The 20452-nt window shown below is 43.5% G+C and overlaps 1 protein-coding gene across 2 annotated transcripts in view; it reads right to left on the bottom strand.

Annotated features, from left to right (window-relative positions):
* Window positions 1-19384, bottom strand: part of LOC131188348 (guanine nucleotide-binding protein subunit alpha-15-like) — a 48660-nt gene extending 29276 nt beyond the window's left edge. The window contains exons 1-5 of one of the 2 annotated variants that reach the window (XM_058163571.1): window positions 19239-19384; window positions 14096-14372; window positions 9026-9210; window positions 5295-5449; window positions 393-521 (exon numbers count right to left, since the gene is read on the bottom strand). In XM_058163571.1, coding sequence (XP_058019554.1) covers window positions 393-521; window positions 5295-5449; window positions 9026-9210; window positions 14096-14222 — 596 coding nt within the window. In that variant the 5' untranslated portion in view covers window positions 14223-14372; window positions 19239-19384. The remainder of the gene's footprint in view (window positions 1-392; window positions 522-5294; window positions 5450-9025; window positions 9211-14095; window positions 14373-19238) is intronic. The other variant, XM_058163572.1, reaches the window with a different exon arrangement.
* Window positions 19385-20452: the final 1068 nt, after the last annotated feature.

The following is a 20452-nucleotide window of genomic DNA, read 5'->3' as shown; positions in this document are numbered from 1 at the left end:
ATGTAGTCTTTCCTCGCCACATTTGTTAAGCGAATCACTGCAGTTGTTAAATTAGTATCATGGTTGTTAAATGATTTCCCCACTGCTTGTCAGAAAGTCGGAAAAGGGGATGACCTGACCCCGGGACACTGAAACCGTCATAAATGTGAGTTATCAAGCATCTGAATGTAAATCATGTGACCACAGGGATGCTACAATAGTCGTAAGTGTGAAAAACGGTCATAAGTGACTTTTTTTTCAGTGATGTTGTAACTTTGAACGGTCGCTAAATGAACTCTTGTTAGTCGAGGACTACCTATGTAGCCACCAACCCCGATTATATCTTTATTTTAAGGAATCCATTATGAAACATAAACACTTGGGATGAAAGTTGTTTTTTTTTTTCAATTTACCTTAACATCACCTTTTGCATTGAGAAGCAGTACTCATTAATGCCCGTCGTGGGCACGCGAGTTCTCAAGATATCCTGGGCAGTTGGCACATACCCCTCGGAAGCAATGCGGTCCAGATTCGAAAGGAAACTGAAACAGAGAAACACCTATCATTCTGGGCAATGCACTGAAAAATATCAAAATGAATAGACATACTTCTCTAGTACAGTGCCTTTCAAACTTGGCAACTCTAAGATAGGTGGACTTCTACTCCCAGAATTCCCCAGCTGACCTGAAATCTAGGAAAGTTGTGGTGGAATGGGAATGGGAATGGGAATAGAATAGAATAGAATAGAATAGAATAGAATAGAATAGAATAGAATAGAATAGAATAATGGAATATGGAATATGGAATATGGAATATGGAATATGGAATATGGAATATGGAATAGAATAGAATAGAATAGAATAGAATAGAATAGAATAGAATAGAATAATGGAATATGGAATATGGAATAGAATAGAATAGAATAGAATAGAATAGAATAGAATAGAATAATGGAATATGGAATATGGAATAGAATAGAATAGAATAGAATAGAATAGAATAGAATAGAATAGAATAGAATAGAATAGAATAGAATAGAATAATGGAATATGGAATATGGAATAGAATAGAATAGAATAGAATAGAATAGAATAGAATAGAATAATGGAATATGGAATAGAATAGAATAGAATAGAATAGAATAGAATAGAATAATGGAATATGGAATATGGAATAGAATAGAATAGAATAGAATAGAATAGAATAGAATAGAATAGAATAGAATAGAATAGAATAGAATAATGGAATATGGAATATGGAATATGGAATAGAATAGAATAGAATAGAATAGAATAGAATAATGGAATATGGAATAGAATAGAATAGAATAGAATAGAATAGAATAGAATAGAATAATGGAATATGGAATATGGAATAGAATAGAATAGAATAGAATAGAATAGAATAGAATAGAATAGAATAGAATAGAATAATGGAATATGGAATATGGAATATGGAATAGAATAGAATAGAATAGAATAGAATAGAATAATGGAATATGGAATATAGAATAGAATAGAATAGAATAGAATAGAATAGAATAGAATAGAATAGAATAATGGAATATGGAATATGGAATATGGAATAGAATAGAATAGAATAGAATAGAATAGAATAGAATAGAATAGAATAGAATAGAAGCCGTGATGGCGAACCTATGGCATGCGTGTCACAGGTGGCATGCAGAGCCATATCGGTGGGCACGCAAGCTCAGCTCCGGTGCGCATGTGTGCACTGGCCAGCTGATTTTCGGGTCTTCTGGGCACACTGGAAGTAGGAAAACAGACCGTTTCCGGCCTCCAGAGGGCCTGGGGAGGTGGGGAAGGCCCGTTTTTCGCTCTCCCCAGGCTCCTAGAAAGGCTCTGGAGCCTGAGGAGAGCAAAAAACAGGTCTTCCGGTCCCACCGGAAGTCAGCAAATGGGCCATTTCTGGAGGGCCTCCAGGGGTGTGAGGAAGGCTGTTTTCGCCCTCCCCAGGCTCCTAGAAAGCCTCTGGAGCCGAAAAACAGGCCTACTGGGCCTACCGTGCCATCATGTGCCAAAAGCGGGGGGAGTTCTGAGGGATCACGTGTGTAAGCGTGTTGGGGCGGGGCACATAGAATTATGTGTGTGGGCATGCACACGCACAGACACACACACACACACACACACAAATACACGTTCCTCTCGCTTTTGGCACGCGATGGCAAAAAGGTTAGCCATCACTGGAATAGAGACAAAAGAAGGAATAGAATAGAATAGAATAGAATAGAATAGAATAGAATAGAATAGAATAGAATTTTTTTGTGGCCAAGTGTGATTGGACCCACAAGGAATTTGTCTTCGATGCATAAGCTCTCATTGTACATAAAAGCTGTAAGTGATGAATCATGATCGTAGTCATCATAAAAATACATTCATCATGAATCATAAGACACAACACTTCGTGATAGAACCAACATAAATGGTACTAGGAAACTAAATAAAACAACCTAAATCGTAAAGATACAAGCAACAAAGTTGTAGTCAGAAGTAGAAAAGGAGACAGGTAATAGGAAATATGAGAACAATAATATTAATACAGTCTTACTAAAGAGTTTGACAGTGTTGTGGGAATGGGTTGTTTAATAGAAAGAAGCAACTTAGAACTAAGGAGAAATTTCCTGACAGTTAGAACAATTAATAAGTGGAACGACTTGCCTTCAGAAGTTGTGAATGCTCCAACACTGGAAATTTTTAAGAAAATGTTGGATAACCATCTGACTGAGATGGTGTAGGGTTTCCTGCCTGGGCAGGGGGTTGGACTAGAAGGCCTCCAAGGTCCCTTCCAACTCTGATGTTATGTTATGTTATGTTATGTTAATAGAGTGATGGCATGGGGGGGGGAAACTGTCCTTGTGTCTAGTTGTTCTGGTGCGCATCATGTCAGCCCCCACTCCAAACTTCGTATCTCTTTGTACTCCTTATATTCAGTTGTTAGATAGCATGGGATTGTATTTCTAATGTAAATAGCTATTGGATTCAAGTTAAGTAGAGAGGGCCCTTTAAGAGTGTCGGTCTGACATAATTAAGGTGGGAGGGGAGATTAATGTTTTGAATTCAACAGGAATGTTTGAGCGCGAACTCTAATGGACATTGCATTCCTGATATGATTGACAACCAGAGACCTGCGGAAGAAGATTACCACTGGACCCCGGGAAGGAGCTGGCATTGGACCAGACCTGATGACCTTTTGGGAACGAGGAGGGAGGAATATTATTATTATTATTAATTAAATTTCTAGACCGCCCTTCTCCCGAAGGACTCAGGGCGGTGTACAGCCATATTAAAATACATAGATAGACAATGAATTTAAAATAATTTTAAAATGAAATATTTAACCGGCCAATTTAACTAAAAATAACAAAACCAATTAAAATCAGTATAAAATTTAAAATTTAAAATTTAAAAACTAAAAAATCTAATCCAGTCCTGCGCACCTGAATAAGTGTGTTTTAAGTTCACGACGGAAGGTTCTAAGGTCCGAGCGAAGTCCTTGGCGAAGTCCTGGGGGGAGCTCGTTCCAGAGGGCGGGAGCCCCCGCAGAGAAGGCCCTTCCCCTGGGTGTCGCCAGACGACACTGCCTAGCTGACGGCACCCTGAGGAGTCCCTCTCTGTGAGGCGCAGGTCGGTGAGAGGTATTCGGTAGCAGAAGGCGGTCCCGTAAATAGCCCGGCCCTATGCCATGGAGCGCTTTAAAGGTGATCACCAACACCTTGAAGCGCACCCGGAAGGCCACAGGTAGCCAGTGCAGTCTGCGCAGGATAGGTGTCACCCGGGAGCCACGAGGGGCTCCTTCTATCACCCGCGCAATAGGGTTCCTATTCGGATTGTTAGCCATATTTTGTCTCAGATCCAACTTAGCTCTGCTGCTAGCTCTGCTGCTATCCAGATGTAACTAGTAAAAGTACTTTTCTTTATTTGCAAATGAAGTCGAGGTGTATTCTTTCCTGGTTATAATCAGAGGCCGGGATAGCTCAGGCCGTTAAGAAGCCTGTTATTAGAACACAGAGCCTGCAATTACTGCAGGTTCAAGCCCGGCCCAAGGTTGACTCAGCCTTCCATCCTTTATAAGGTAGGTAAAATGAGGACCCAGATTGTTGGGGGGGCAATAAGTTGACTTTGTAAAAAATATACAAATAGAATGAGACTATTGCCTTATACACTGTAAGCCGCCCTGAGTCTTCGGAGAAGGGCGGGATATAAATGTAAACAACAACAAAAAAAGAGGCAGCCTGACACATCCGCTGTCTACTCAGGAAGCACACAAATCTTGGCACCACCATAGTGCCAACAAGTTAAAAAAAAACTGGTAGGCTCTTGGACCTTCCTTTCAGCTCTATGTGCTGTGGCCTGCCAGCGGCCAGTGGAGTTTGCGACAGACTCGGACAGTGAGGAGGTTGGGGAGGAACGTGGAGTCTGAAGAAGGCTCTGATGAGTGCTCTGCATCAGAGGCAGAGAGGAGGCCAGGGCCGTCCAACAGTTACCAACTACCTTCAGAATCAGAGATAAGTGGGGCAGAAGGACAGTTGGAGCCTGTTCCCAATGTGCGCATGCGCAGAGCTGTCAAGTGAAGGGAAGAATTAAGGAATAGGGGTCGACTCAGGAGTAAAGGCAGAAGGGGATGTTGAATGTCCCCTTCCATAGGGAATAAATAGGAGCAAAAGAGGAGTGGTGTTTGCAGGAGACAATTAGTTCGTGTATCAGTCTGAAGATTTGCTTATCTGAGTCGGTGCCTCGCAGAGACTCCTTGCCAAGTATTTCATTGTACAGCAGATCAGTCTGGCAGCTATCCAAGGACTGATAAGGTCCGTGGTTGTAATTCACCCTTGAATGGTCTCTGAGCCTCTGGTGGCTCAGACTGCTAAGACAGTCTGTTATTAACACAGCTGCTTGCAATTACTGCAGGTTCAAGTCCCACCAGGCCCAGGGTTAACTCAGCCTTCCATCCTTTATAAGGTAGGTAAAATGAGGACCCAGATTGTTGGGGGCAATAAAAGTTGACTTTGTATATAATATACAAATGGATGAAGACTATTGCTTAACACAGTGTAAGCCACCCTGAGTCTTCGGAGAAGGGCGGGATATAAATGCAAATAAATAAATAAAAAAGACCGTTTGCCAGGACTTTGTTGAATGAGAATGCTAGGAAATTACATTAGCCAAATAAAAAGGGTTGGTTTTTTTTCAGGACAAGGAGTCAGTTTCGTGATTTGGTGAAGCCTAGGTCAGAACATTACGATCAACCTTGGGATGGTCGCTCCAAACCAAAGAGTGAACCGGATTAAAGGGACTCACTAGGACGTCGAATCAAGCAGGTGGAATTCGCTTCTCCTCTTATAACAGGTCCTGATGCCGGCATCCTTCCAGAGGCCACCGATGATCCTCGCGTGGTGGGGCTCCAGGGAGGCTACTTTGTAGGCATCTACGTTCAGAAGCTGCCGGGCGTTTTGCTAGAAGCAAAAAAAGCACGGTTTTATGAAACAGATGAAGAACGGTATACGAAGAACGGCAGGAACTGGGTATATATGAGCCAAGATGGCGCAGTGGTTACAGTGCAGTACTGCAGGCTACTTCTGCTGACTGCCGGCTGACTGCAATTTGGTAGTTCGAATCTCACCAGCCTTGAAGGTTAACTCAGCCTTCAATCCTTCCAAGCTGGGTAAAATGAGGACCCAGATTGTTGGGGGCAAGAGGCTGACTCTGTAAGCCGCTTAGAGAGGGCTGTAAAGCCCTGTGAAACGGTATAAAAGTCTCCTTCCTTCCTTCCTTCCTTCCTTCCTTCCTTCCTTAAGAGTCCTGGGGGCACAGTGGTAAGAATGCAGCATTGCAGGCTGATTCTGCCCACTAGCTTGATTTTTTATCTTTAGATTTTAATTGAATTCGATGGGTTTTTTAAATTTTATAATTTTATAGGGGTGTAAGTTATTTTAATATTTGGGCTAATTTAATCAGTTTTTTAAGGGTTGTTTTAATTAGTGTGTATATTTGTATTTTACCTGCCTGTTCACCGCCCTGAGTCCTTCGGGAGAAGGGCGGTATACAAATTAAAATATTATTATTATTATTATTATTACTGCTAGCAGTTCGATCCTGACCGGCTCAAGGTTGACTCAGCTTTCCATCCTTCCGAGGTGGGTAAAATGAGGTCCCAGATCGTTGGGGGCCATAAGCTGATTCTGTAAACCGCTTAGAGAGGGATGTAAAGCATTGAAAAGCGGTATATAAGTCAAAGTGCTATTGCTATATCTAGTTTAATGAAAAGAAGGACTGAGGGTAACATGATAGCAGCCTTACGATATTTGAGGGGCTGCCACAAAGAAGAGGGAGTCAAGCTATTCTCCAAAGCACCTGAAGGCAGGACAAGAAGCAACGAGTGGAAACTAATCAAGGCGAGAAGCAACTTAGAACTAGGGAGAAATTTCCTGTCTGTGGGAAAAATTAATCAGTGGAACAACTTGCCTTGAGAATTTGTGGTGCTCCATCACCGAAGGCTTTTAAGAAGAGACTGGACAGCCATTTGTCTAAAGTGGTGTAGGGTTTCCTGCCAGAGCAAGGGGTTGGACTAGTAGACCTCCAAGGTCCCTTCCAACTCTGTTATTCTGAGCAGAGTGGAAAACATTGGGGTAGGCAAATTCTAGAAGCATAGTCAGAGGAGATCTATATCATGAATGCTGCCCACTGAACGACAGCGATCATGGAGGTGTGAAGTGATTTCAGGACAACCGTGGTCTATTTGTCATTTGAAGCTATCGAAGTACTGTCCCGGTGTCTAGAAGCCGTACGGGTCTGGATGGGGAGAAACAGGCTCCCTCCAAGACGGAGTGGCTGTGGATGCCGGCACCCCGGTACAGTCGGCTGCAGCCGCGGCTGACTGTTGGGGGCGAGTCATTGGCCCCGATGGAAAGGGTGCGCAACTTGGGCGTTCTCCTGGATGGGCAGTTGTCTTTCGAAGACCACTTGACGACCGTCTCCAGGAGAGCTTTTTATCAGGTTCGCCTGATTCGCCAGTTGCGCCCCTTTCTGGACCGGGATGCCCTATGCACGGTCACTCATGCTCTTGTTACCTCTCGCTTGGACTACTGCAATGCTCTCTACATGGGGCTCCCCTTGAAGAGCACCCGGAGGCTCCAGTTGGTCCAGAATGCAGCTGCGCGGGTGATAGAGGGAGCGGTTTGGAACTCCCATGTAACACCCATCCTGCGCAGACTGCACTGGCTGCCTGTTGTCTTCCGGGTGCGCTTCAAGGTATTGGTGACCACCTTAAAAGCGCTCCATGGCTTAGGACCGGGTTACTTACGGGACCGTTTACTGCCATCTTCTATCTCCCAACGACCGGTGCGTTCTCACAGAGAGGGACTCCTTAGGGTGCCGTCAGCCAAGCAATGTCGACTGGCGGCCCCCAGGGAAAGGGCCTTCTCTGTGGGGGCTCCTACCCTGTGGAACGAACTTCCCCCTGGACTTCGGCAACTACCTGACCTTCGGACCTTTCGCCGCGAACTTAAGACTTACCGTATATACTCGAATATAAGCCGATCCGAGTATAAGCCGAGGTCCCCAATTTTACCCCAAAAAACTGGGGTAAACTGGGGACTCGAGTATAAGCCGAGGGTGGGAAATGAGGCAGCTACCGTCGGGAAACCTCCTCCTCAGCCGAGAAGGCTGGCTCCCGCCCGCCCTCTCACTGCACCGGCAGGGCTTCGCTAATGCAAAGCCGCCAAGTTTGCGCCATCCAGTATAATGTGAAAAAGAAGAAAAAAAAACTCGAGTAAGCAGATATACTGAGTATAAGTAGACGTTTTTCAGCACAAAAAACGTGCTGAAAAACTCGGCTTATACTCGAGTATATACGGTATTTATTCCGTCTTGCTGGACTGGCTTGAATTTTTAAATTTTTAGCTTATTTTATGGGTTTGTAATTTTTATTAATTTTATAGGGTTGATTGTATTTTAATATTGGGCCAAATTGAATAAGTTTTTTAATGTTTGTTTTTAGTATTGTATGTGTTGTTGCTGTATTTTATTTTGGCTGTAAACCGCCCTGAGTCCTTCGGGAGAAGGGCGGTATACAAATTAAATTATTATTATTATTATTATTATTATTATTATTATTATTATTATTATTATTATTATTATTATTATTATTATTATTATTATTAGTTATGTAATTATGTTATTATTATAATAACAACCAAAACAGACTTGTGGAACTACAATTCCCAGCCCAGGAATTCTGGGAGTTGTAGTCCACAGGTCATAAAAGTCCCATCCCATTCCCCCATTCCTCCACCCTCCCCCACTGCTCTAAAGCAAACTAATGATGGAGCACAGCAGTGTTGAGTTTCAATTTTTTTTATTACTGGTTCTGTGGGCGTGGCTTGGTGGGCGTGACATGGCTTGGTGGGCATGGCAGGGGAAGGATGCTGTAAAATCTCCATTCCCTCCCCACTCCAGGGGAAGGATACTGCAAAATCCCCATTCCCTCCCGATCAGCTGGGACTCGGGAGGCAGAGAATAGATGGATGGGGATTGGGGCCAGTCAGAATTTTTACTACCGGGTCTCCGAACGACTCAAAATTTCCGCTACCGGTTCTCCAGAACTGGTCAGAACCTGTTGAAACCCACCTCTGGAGCACAAGCATAATTCAGCCCAACCTCTCTGTTTCTAAGCAAGACAGACGCTCTTTAAGTTTTGCCTCATTTTGTGACCTATTTGCCCCAGCTGTTAAGCAAATCACCACAGTTGTTAAGTGAACCACGAGGTCGTTAAGCAAATCTGGCTTCCCCCATTGATGTTGCTTATCAGAAGCTTGCAACTGGGGATCACATGACCCCAGGACAATGCAACCGTTATAAATACACGCCAGTTGCCATGCGTCCGAATTTTGATCACGTGACCATGGGGATTCTGCAACGGTCGTAAGTGTGAAAACAGTCCACCAGTCATTTTTTTCCGCGTCGTCATAACTTCAAACAGTCGTCGGTTGTCATGGTTGTAAGTTGAGGTTTCCCCCTATGTGGATACTCACTGCATTTTCCTCCTGGCCGTAAGGAATCTGCAGGCTCTCCATGGCTTTGATGATGGCCTGGATAGCGGTGAAGATGTTTTGATAGACCACTTTGGTGAAGTCCTTCCGTTCGTCTTCCGTGAATCCCACGCCGTGGATAATCCTCATCTGTTTGATGAAGGTACTTTTTCCACCTTCTCCAGTGCCTGATGGGTAATGCACAAAAAAAACCACATTGATTTTCCAGTAGAACATCTGGGCTCTGAGTCTAGTCCTACATATAATTAATATAATATAATATAATATAATATAATATAATATAATATAATATAATATAATATAATATAATATAATATAATATAATATAATATAATATAATATAATATAATATAATATAATATAATATAATATAATATAATAATATAATATAACAACAGAGTTGGAAGGGACCTTGGAGGCCTTCTAGTCCAACCCCCTGCCCAGGCAGGAAACCCTACACCATCTCAGTCAGATGGTTATCCAACGTTTTCTTAAAAATTTCCAGTGTTGGAGCATTCACAACTTCTGCAGGCAAGTCGTTCCACTGATTAATTGTTCTAACTGTCAGGAAATTCCTCCTTAGTTCTAAGTTGCTTCTTTCTTTGATCAGTTTCCACCCATTGCTTCTTGTTCTTCCCTCAGGTGCTTTGGAGAACAGCCCGACTCCCTCTTCTTTGTGGCAACCCCTGAGATATTGGAACACTGCTATCATGTCTCCCCTAGTCCTTCTTTTCATTAAACTAGACATACCGAGTTCCTGCAACCGTTCTTCATATATTTTAGCCTCCAGTCCCCTAATCATCTTTGTTGCTCTTCTCTGCACTCTTTCTAGAGTCTCCGCATCTTTTTTACATCGTGGCGACCAAAACTGGATGCAATATTCCAAGTGTGGCCTTACCAAGGCATTATAAAGTGGCACTAACACTTAATAGGAATAACAGAGTTGGGAGGGACCTTGGAGGTCTTCTAGTCCAACCCCCCTTTGTACGGAAGCCTAGATCCTGAGGCATCGTCCTGACCAACCTCCTTATCACCTGCCGCTAAAATGAACCACAGTCTCAAGAGAATTGTACCACATGGGTGCAAAGCCATCAAAAGTATCTTGTCTGGGCAGGGGGTTGGACTAGAAGGCCTCCAAGGTCCCTTTCAACTCTATTGTTGTTATTGTTATTGTTATTGTTAGATTTCAGCCTTTTAAATGAAAACTAAGATCATGGCATCTGGCCCTCTCAATTCCTGGCAAATATGGAGCTGCCTATCTTACAACCAACCCGCTTATAACCATAAGGCTGGAGGTAATAAGAAAGGAGTGCACAGATCAACACAAGAGACCAAATTCAGTCCTTGAGGAAGGAAGAAGTTAGTGGGTCCAAGTTCCTGGTTTACAGGGAGAAATTTGCTGGTCGCTTCTAAGATGCGTGGACTTCAACTCCCAGAATTGCTCAGCCAGGTTGGTGGTCTCCAGCTCCCAGAATTCTTCACCTAGCCTCTAGACGAGGGGTCTCCAACCCCTCCCAGAGTCCCTTTGCTGGCTGAGGGACTCTGGGAGTTGAAGTCCACAAGTCTTAAAGGGACCAAGGTTGGAGACCCCTGCTCTAAACGACTGCTTCTCGACTTTAACAACATTTAACAACATTAAGGTCTTTGGATTCCAAATCCCAGAATTCCCCAGCTAGCTTCTGGACCATGTTTCTAAACCTTAGTTAGCATCATTAAGGTGCGTGAACTCCAACTCCCAGAATTCCTCAGCCAGATTTGTGGACTTCGACTCCCAGAATTCTCCTGCCAACATCTTAACCAGTATGTCAGGGTTCCAAGTAACAGGCATCTTTAATTTGGGATCTTCAGGGCTGCCACAGTATTTATCAATCTTAACAATACCTTGAAGCAGGGGCGGGATTCAAAATCGGTCGCTACCGGTTCGCTCATGGGTGCATGCACAGAAGCATCCGGGAAGGTGGGCGGAGCCTCACGCCGCTACTACCGGTTTGCCCGATCAGGGGCGAACCGGTAGCAACTCATCACTGCCTTGAAACACACCCACATTGAGGTGTATGGACTTCAACTCCCAGAATTCCCCAGCCAAGCTATGCTGGCTAAGAAATTCTGGATGTTGAAGTTCACAACTCCGTAAATTGAGAAACGCTGATTTAGACGCATCTTCTCTGTGACCAATTCTAGAATACAGCTCACCTGTTTGGAACCCTCACCACATCTCTGACATTAATACAATTGAACGTATCCAGAAATATTTTACAAGAAGAGTTCTCCATTCCTCTGAAAACAACAAAATACCTTATGCCACCAGACTTGAAATCCTAGGCTTAGAAAACTTGGAACTCTGTCGCCTTCAACAAGACCTAAGCTTAACTCACAGAATCATCTATTGTAATGTCCTTCCTGTCAAAGACTACTTCAGCTTTAATTGCAATAATACTAGAGCAACCAACAGATTTAAACTAAATGTCAACCGCTTTAATCTAGATTGCAGAAAATATGACTTCTGTAACAGAATCATCAGTGCTTGGAATACTTTACCTGACTCTGTGGTCTCTTCTCATAATCCTAAAAGCTTTATCCAAAAACTTTCTACTATTGACCTCACCCCATTCCTAAGAGGACCATAAGGGGTGTGCATAAGCGCACAAACGTGCCTACCGTTCCTGTCCTATTGTTTTTCTTTTCTTCTTCCTATATATATATATATGCTTATACCTCCTAATATTTACTCATGTATGTGTTTATATGCTATATAATCTTTTTGTATGATACCTACATATATTGCTGTGACAAAATAAATAAATTAAATAAATAAATAAAGATCAGTAGATATCCAGCTTAGAAATCCACTTTCCAAGGCTGGTGGCTTTAGTGTCCCAACATCGTGAGCATTCAATTGAGCCCCGCTTTTAATCGGGGTCACTTCCAAACCTAACGTGGATATCTGTGCCGTTCTCTAACTAACCAACATCTCACTTCAGCTATCAGAAGCTGGCTTGGTCGTAGTCTCCTTCCCAAAAGCATCTCAGCTGCAAGTGATAGCAAGCCAAGGGCTGCTGAAAACATTTTATTCAGCCGGTTTGATCTTCATGAATCCATAAAAAAGGGCGTGGGGTTAACAATAACATTTGCAACTGCGGCAGTAAAATGTGTTGGATTTTGGCACGAACCCTTGACATTTCTCATAACAAGCGTTAATCCTGAAAACAGCCTCCAATAAATCGCGTAAACACTCAGTTCTACAGGCGTGTTTTTGCTTTTAAGCGTAAAGCAACAAATAGTACCGCACCAGAATCGAACAGATGAAGTTTTGGCTTTTTTTTTAGTGGTAATTTTTTAACAGATTGGGAGGAAAAACAATCGTTTGTCTGCTTTAACGTTCGGCATTAAAAATAAGTGGAACTTTCCTCATGGCGTTGTGGCCGCCATCTTGAATTTTTCGACCATTATGTGGTTAAATGACTATTTGCTTGATGGCCAAAATTAATGCTAACGTTTCCTTGCCTAAATTTAGTATTTTGCTTCAGGTTTTTTACATTTTGGATAGTTGGAGGAGAATTGCCCCCAAAAAGAGAATTTTGAAGAATTAGAAGAAGCCTGCAAATCACTTTTCTTCTTTCTATTATGCAAGTAGTCCTCGATTTACAAACGATCACTTAGCAACCACTTAGCAAGTTACGACAGACCCCCCCCCACAAAAAAAGCTACTTACAACCCGGTTCCACATTTAACAATGGATTCGCTTAACAATCCCTGCAAAAAATATTCTAAAGATCACCCACTTCACAACTGTTATGATTTCTGACCGTAATTGCCACGCTCAATTACGGTCGTAAGTCAAGGACTACCTGTAAAGACTTCAGGAATGATACAGGAAACCATTACCCACAGACTCTGATAGATAACATGGCAGAAGGGATAAAATTATTCCACCTGTGCTCTAATAGCGATAGCACTTAGACTTATATACCGCTTCACAGTGCTTTACTGCAAAAACTGTAAGCAGTTTTTACAAAATCACCCTTTTGTCCCCAACAATCGGGGTCCTCAAGTTACTTCTGCTGCCTGCCGGCTGCCTGCAATTTGGCAGTTCGAACCTCGCCAGGCTCACGGTTGACTCAGCCTTCCATCCTTCCGAGGTCGCTAAAACGAGGACCCAGATTGTTGGGGGCCATAGGATGACTCTGTAAAGCGCTTAGAGAGGGCTGTAGAGCACTGTGAAGCCGTATATAAGTCTGAGTGCTATTGCTATTAAAAAAGAGGGGGAAAGAGAGAGAGAGAGAATGAAAGAGAGAGAGAGAGAGAGAGGAAGGGACAGAGAGAGAATGAGAGAGGGAGAGAAAGGGAAGGGAGGAAGGGAAAGATGGAAAGCATTTATTTGAAGAGAACAAACAAGGGACATAAGCCAGTTTTTTTATTAATTTCCAAAACTAGATTTCAGTTCAAACTTTGCTGCATTAGAAATAAACTGAAAAATGACCTTGGAAGGATGGAAGGCTGAGTCAAACTTGAGCCGGTCAGGATCGAACTGCCGACAGCCAGCAGAAATAGCCTGTCGTACTGCATTCTGACTACTGCACCACCATGGTTCTTAAGCTACTCATACCTCTGACGATACAACCCATAATACCACACACCGGCAGTCCTCGACTATACGACCACAACTGAGCCCAAATTTTCTGTTGCTAGGCGAGACCGTCGTTCAGCGCATTTCTCCCCATTTATCGACCCTTCTTGTCACCGTTGCTAAGTGAATCGCCGCAGCTGTTAAGTTAGTCAGACGGTCGTTAAGCGGATCTAGTTTCCCCCTTGACTTTACTTGTGAGAAGGTTGCAAAAAGAGGAATCCGTGACCCCGGGACACAGTGACCGTCATAAACACGAGTCGCCAAGGCATCTGAATTTTGATCATGTGATCACCGGGGATGTCGCAACGGTCGTAAGTGTGAAAAACGGCCACGGTCATATATTTTTTTCAGGGCTGCTGTAATTTCGAACGGTCGCTAAATGGACTGTTGTAAGACGAGGACTGCCTGTATAGTTATCTACTCACCCAACAGTAGCAACTTTAACTCCCACCGGTCTCGTTTCTTCTGCTCTTGAAGCAGCCGGCTGATTTCTTTATCGATCACCATGGCATTTTTCTCATCTTCGGACATAAAACACAGGCACCAAACCATGGTGCTTCCCAAATCGCTCCAGGTTTTCCCAAAATCAAAGCGGGGGACTCACAAAATCAGGATTTGATCCAGGAGCGCTGGCTGAGTGCTTCCCCGAGGAGTAGCCTGACCATCAATCTCTGTCTCTTGGAAGCGGCGCTCCAGCAGAAACTGTCCAGAGATCAAATTTCAGCGTGAGACAAAAAAAAATTTGGCATGGGAGGGGGAGACCCCACCTATGCCAGCAATGTGGGCTGGGCTATTTCCACCCTCCCACGTTCATGGGAAGCTACTTGAGCGAGCTACTGACAGGGTCAGAGACGGTAAAGCCTTAGTAAGGCCACACCTGGAATAATAATAATAACAACAACAACAACAACAACAGAGTTGGAAGGGACCTTGGAGGCCTTCTAGTCCAACCCCCTGCCCAGGCAAGAAACCCTACACCATTTCAGACAAATGGTTATCCAACATTTTCTTAAAAATTTCCAGTGTTGGAGCTTCCAGAGGTAAGTTATTCCACTGATTGATTGTTCTAACTGTCAGGAAATTTCTCCTTAGCTCTAAGTTGCTTCTCTCCTTAATTTGTTTCCACCCATTGCTTCTTGTTCTATCCTCAGGTGCTTTGGAGAATAGCTTGACTCCCTCTTCTTTGGGGCAACCCCAGAGATATTGGATCACTGCTAACATGTCTCCCCTTTCTTTTCATTAAACTAGACAATAATTTGGAATAACTGCAACCAAGTTTGGTTGCAACACTACCAAAAAAAAATAAATGTTGAGACTTTGGAAAAAGTGCAGAGAAGAGCAATTAAGATGATTAAAAGCCCGGAGACTAAAACAAATGAAGAAACGGTGGCAGGATTTCTGTTTGGCCAGTCTAGAGAAAAGAAGAATTAGGGGTGACATGTATAGCAGTATTTCAATATTTGAGGGGCTGCCACAACGAAGAGGGGGTCATATTATTCTCCAAAGCCCCTGAGGGCAGGACAAGAAGCAATGGGTGGAAAGTAACCAAGAGAGAAGCAACCTGGAATTAAGGAGAAACTTCCTAACAGCGAGGACAATCAACCAGTAGAATGGTTTGCCTTCAGAAATCATAGGTGCTTCATCACTGGAGGTTTTTAAGAAGAGATTGGATGGACCTTTATCTGAAATGGTATAGGGTTTCCTGGCTGAGTAGGGGGTTGGACTACAAGACCTCCAAGGTCCTTTCCAACTCTTATTCGATTCTATTCTGTTCTGTTCTGTTCCATATTCCATTCTATTATATATTCCACATTCCACATTCCACATTCCACATTCCACATTCTATTCCATTCTATTCTATTCTATTCTATTCCATTCCATAGTCCCTTTTCTATTCTATTCTATTCCATATTCCATATTCCATTCCATATTCCATATTTTATTCTATTCTATTCCATATTTCATTCTATTCCATTCCATTCCATTCCACATTCCACATTCCATATTCCATATTCCATATTTCATATTCCATATTCCATTCCATTCCATATTCCCTATTCTATTCTATTCTATTCTATTCTATTCTATTTTCTATTCTATTATATTATATTCCATATTGTTCCATTCTATTCTATTCCATTCCATTCCATATTCCCTATTCTATTCTATTCTATTCTATTCTATTCTATTCTATTCCATATTCCATATTCCATATTCCATATTCCATATTCATATTCCATTCCATTCCATTCCATTCCATTCTATTCTTGTTCTCCATCCCAGTTTCTTCTCCTCTGCATTTGGGATCCAGCAAGGCTCACCCTGATAATCCAGGGGTTTTATGAGAACCCAGTTTTCTTTCGCTTTCCTTTTTCTATTTAATAATAATAATAACAGAGTTGGAAAGGACCTTGGAGGTCTTCTAGTCCAACCCCCTGCCCAGGCAGGAAACCCTACACCATTTCAGACAAATGGTTATCCAACATCTCCTTAAAAGCTTCCAGTGTTGGAGCATTCACAACTTCTGGAGGCACATTATTCCACTGATTAATTGTTCTAACTGCCAGGAAATTTCTCCTTAGTTCTAAGTTGCTTCCCTCCTTGATTAGTGTCCATCCATTGCTTCTTATCCTGTCCTCAAGTGCTTTGGAGAATAGCTTGACTCTCTCTTCTTTGTGGCAACCCCTGAGATATTGGAATAGATATTGTGGCAACCCCTGAGATATTTATCAGCTGAAAGAGAGAAGTGACACAATCAGAATGAAAATTGGCAGTTCATTCCACCCCCAAGTTTCATTTCCGTGTTCTGTCTTAAAGCTTTCGTAAAGTTTCGGAAAGCAAAATAAGGTCATCAACCAAGCGAGCAATTTAAAAACATAAAAATCATAGGGCTGGCAGGGACCTCGGAGGTCCTCTAGTCCGACCCACGGCTCCATGCAGAAAACCTTATACCATCCTAAGTCAAAGGGTTCTCCAGTCTATTTTTGAAAACCTCCAGGGATAGAGCATCCACAATCCTCCAGGCATCCTTTTCAGGTGAGTAAACCTGTTCTGCTTTGATTTTAGACAAGGGAGGGAAGATTTGATTTTAGACAAGGGAGGGAAGATTTTAGACAAGGGAGGGAAGTTGCCCAGGTGAGCAGTTTCTTCACACACACAAAAAAAACCTGTTTTATGCAAACAACCCTCTTCTTAAGTTGCTAAAGTAGATTTCAAATTTTCAAATTTTCAAATTTTCTTGGAACAAAGCCATCTGCACCCTGGACTCCAAAATAAATAAATTGTCTATCTCAGAAGAATTTGTGGCATGAAGCTCATCTCATTTATCTTCCCTTCCTGAAGTTGCCTCCCTCGGTCTAGATGCCCGCCATGAAAACTGGTGCCCCCTCTTAACGTCCTACATCAAAGCAAAATCTTCTTTAGGTTGGAAAAAAAAACCAGCCAGGGCTTAACTTTGGGCCAGGAGGAGGAGGAGGATTAAAGAAGAAGGAGAAGGAAGGGAGAAGGAGAGGAAGAGGAGGAAGGTGGAAAGGGATTAAAAAGAGGAGAAGGAAGGGAAGAGCAGGAGGGGAAAGGAGGAAGATTAAAGGAGAAGAATTAAGAGAGGAGGAGGAGGAAGGAGAGGAAGAGGAGGAAGAGAAGAAAAAAGGAGAAGAGGATTAAATGAGAAGAAAAATGAAGGGAGAAGGAGAGGAAGGGGGAAAGGGATTAAAAGAGGAAAAGGAAGGGAAGGAGGAAGATTAAAGGAGAAGGAGAAGCATTAAGAGGAGGAGGAGGAGAGGAGAGAAGGAGAGAAGAAAAGGGTAAAAAAAGGAGAAGAAAGAGGAGAGGATAAAAGGGGAAGAAGAATGAAGGGAGAAGAGGAGGAAGGTGGAAAGGGATTAAAAAGAGAAGGAAGGGAAGGAGGAAGATTAAAGGAGAAGGAGAAGCATTAAGAAAGGAGGAGGGAGAGGGAGAGAAGGGAGAGAAGAAAGGGTGATAAAAGGAGAAGAAAGAGGAGAGGATTAAAAGAGAAGAAGAATGAAGGGAGAAGAGGAGGAAGGGAGAAAGGATTAAAGGAGAAGCATTAAGAGAGGAGGAGGAGGAAGAAGAGGAGGAAGAGAAGAAAAGGGTGATAAAAGAAGAAGAAAGAGGAGAGGATTAAAGGAGAAGAATGAAGGGAGAAGAGGAGGAAGATGGAAAGGGATTAAAAAGAGAAGGAAGGAAGGAGGAAGGAGGAAGGAGGAAGATTAAAGGAGAAGCATTAAGAGAGGAGGAGGAAGGAGAGGAAGAGGAGGAAGAGAAGAAAAGGGTGATAAAAGGAGGAGGAGAGGATTAAATGAGAAGAAAATGAAGGAGAAGGAGAGGAAGGGAAAGGGATTAAAAGAGGAGAAGGAAGGAAGGAGGAAGATTAAAGGAGAAGGAGAAGCATTAAGAGAGGAGGAGGAGGAGAGAAGGAGAGAAAGAGGAGAGGATTAAAGGAGAAGAGGAGGAGGAGAGGATTAAATGAGAAGAAAATGAAGGAGAAGGAGAGGAAGGAAGGAAGAGGAGGAAGAGGAGGAAGGTGGAAAGGGATTAAAAGAGGAGAAGGAAGGGAAGAGCAGGAGGGGAAGGAGGAAGATAAAAGGAGAAGCATAAAGAGAGGACGAGGAGGAAGGAAAGGAAGAGGAGGAAGAGAAGAAAAGGGTGATAAAAGGAGGAGGAGAGGATTAAAGGAGAAGAGAATGAAGGGAGAAGAGAAGGAAGGTGGAAAGGGATTAAAAGAGGAGAAGGAAGGGAAGGAGGAAGATTAAAGGGGAAGGAGAAGCATTAAGAGAGGAGGAGGAGGGAGAGGGAGAGAAGAAAAGGGTGATAAAAGGAGAAGAAAGAGGAGAGGATTAAAGGAGAAGAAGAATTAAGGGAGAAGAGGAGGAAGGGATTAAAAAGAGGAGAAGGAAGGGAAGAGCAGGAGGGGAAGGAGGAAGATTAAAGGAGAAGCATTAAGAGAGGAGGAGGAGGAAGGAGAGGAAGAGGAGGAAAAGGGTGATAAAAGGAGGAGGAGAGGATTAAAGGAGTAGGAGAATGACGGGAGAAGGAGAGAAAGAGGAGGAAGGGAGAAAGGGATTAAAAGAGGAGGAGGAAGGGAAGAGGAGGAGCAGAATTAAAGGAGAAGGAGGAGAATGAAGGGAGGAGGAAAGGAAGAGGAGGAGGTGGAAGGGCAAAGGGGTTATTAACAGAGGAGAAGGAAGGGGAAAGGAGGAGGAGGAGGAGAATGGAGGAAGAGAATGATGGAGAAGGAGGAGGAGGAGACCGCCTCCGGGGTGGGGGCAGGGGTGTTGTCCCCTATCCTGCTTGATCATCCAATCAGCGGAGATTTACAATCACACACACACACACACGAGTTTATGAAGCAAGGAGAAGTTCACATAAAACACCACTTAGAACCAAACCGAGGACCAGCCCCGCCTGCTTCCTCCTTTCGCTTTTGAGGACCCTCCAGCGCTCAGCTGCGCATTCCTCCCGCCCGCCGCTTCTCCGGTCTTGTGCCCGGCTGCATTGGGGGCTCTTCCCGATCTGCTCCATCCCGGGGAGCGGGGGGGCGGCGACTACCTTGCGGGGTGGCCTTTGGGCGCCGCTGCCCGGTGGGAATCCCAAAATTGTGGCGGTTCCCTCGCAGTCCAGATCCTAACGCGCTGACAAGGCTGCAGATTACAGGAAAGACAAATTGCAAAACTTTCCGGATGCGGTTGCGTAAAATCTGTCGGTCCAATCGAAAGAGGGACGAAAAAAGGAGAAGGATGGAAGGGAGGAGGAGGAGGATGAAAGGGGAAGGGGAAGAAGGAGGAGTGGTGGAGAAGGGAAGGATAGAAGGGAGAAGGAGAAGTGAAGGAGAAGGAGGGTAGGGAGAAGGGTGGAAGGGAGATGGAGAAGTGGAGGAGGAGGATGGAACGGGGAAGGAGAAGGAATTGTGTAGAAGGAAGAAGGAGCAGGAGAAGTGTGGAAGAGAGGAGAATGAAAGGAAGAAGGAAAAGGAATTGTGGAGGAGAAGGATGGAAGGGAGGAGGGAGAGAAAGATGAAAGAGAGAAGGACTTGTGGAGGAAAAGGGTAGAAGGGAAAAGGGGGAGGAGAAGGATGGAAGGAAGGGAGAAGGAAAAGGAATTATGGAGGAGAAGGATAGAAGGAGGAAGGAAGGGAGAAACATGGAAAGGAAAAGGAGAAGGAATTGTGGAGAAGAAGGATGGAAGGGAAGAGGGAGAGAAGGATGAAAGAGAGAAGGACGTGGAGGAAAAGATAGAAGGGAAAAGGGGGAGGAGAAGGATGGAAGGAAGGGAGAAGGAAAAGGAATTATGGAGGAGAAGGATAGAAGGAGGAAGGAAGGGAGAAAGATGGAAAGGAAAAGGAATTGAGGAGAAAAAGGATGGAAGAGAGAAGGAAGAGAAGGAGGAGGGAAAGGATGGAAGGGAGGAGGAGTTGAGGAGAAGAAGGACGGAAGAGGGGAGAAGGAAGAGGAGAAGGAGTGGTGGAGAAGGATGGTGGACGGGAGAAAGAAGAAGAGGAGAGCAGCAGGAAGTTAAAAATATCCCAGTAGCATTAACACATTGTCAAAAAGTCTGGGAAGTTCATTCCCTCTGCCAGTTACTGCAATAATAATAATAATAATAATAATAATAATAATAATAATAATAATAATAATAATAATAATAATAATAATAATAATAATAATAATAATACAGGTGGCACAAACACCTGAATTTCCCCAGGATTCTCCAGGAGGTTTGAGATTTCGGCAACAGATGCTGGTGAAAAAGAATAAAAGGTTGAA

This window comes from Ahaetulla prasina, chromosome 1 (assembly GCF_028640845.1).
Source record: "Ahaetulla prasina isolate Xishuangbanna chromosome 1, ASM2864084v1, whole genome shotgun sequence".
Classification (NCBI taxonomy): Eukaryota; Metazoa; Chordata; class Lepidosauria; order Squamata; family Colubridae; genus Ahaetulla; species Ahaetulla prasina.
The sequence above is the reverse complement of the archived record's forward strand: the minus strand, read 5'-3'. Positions and strand labels throughout refer to the sequence as shown.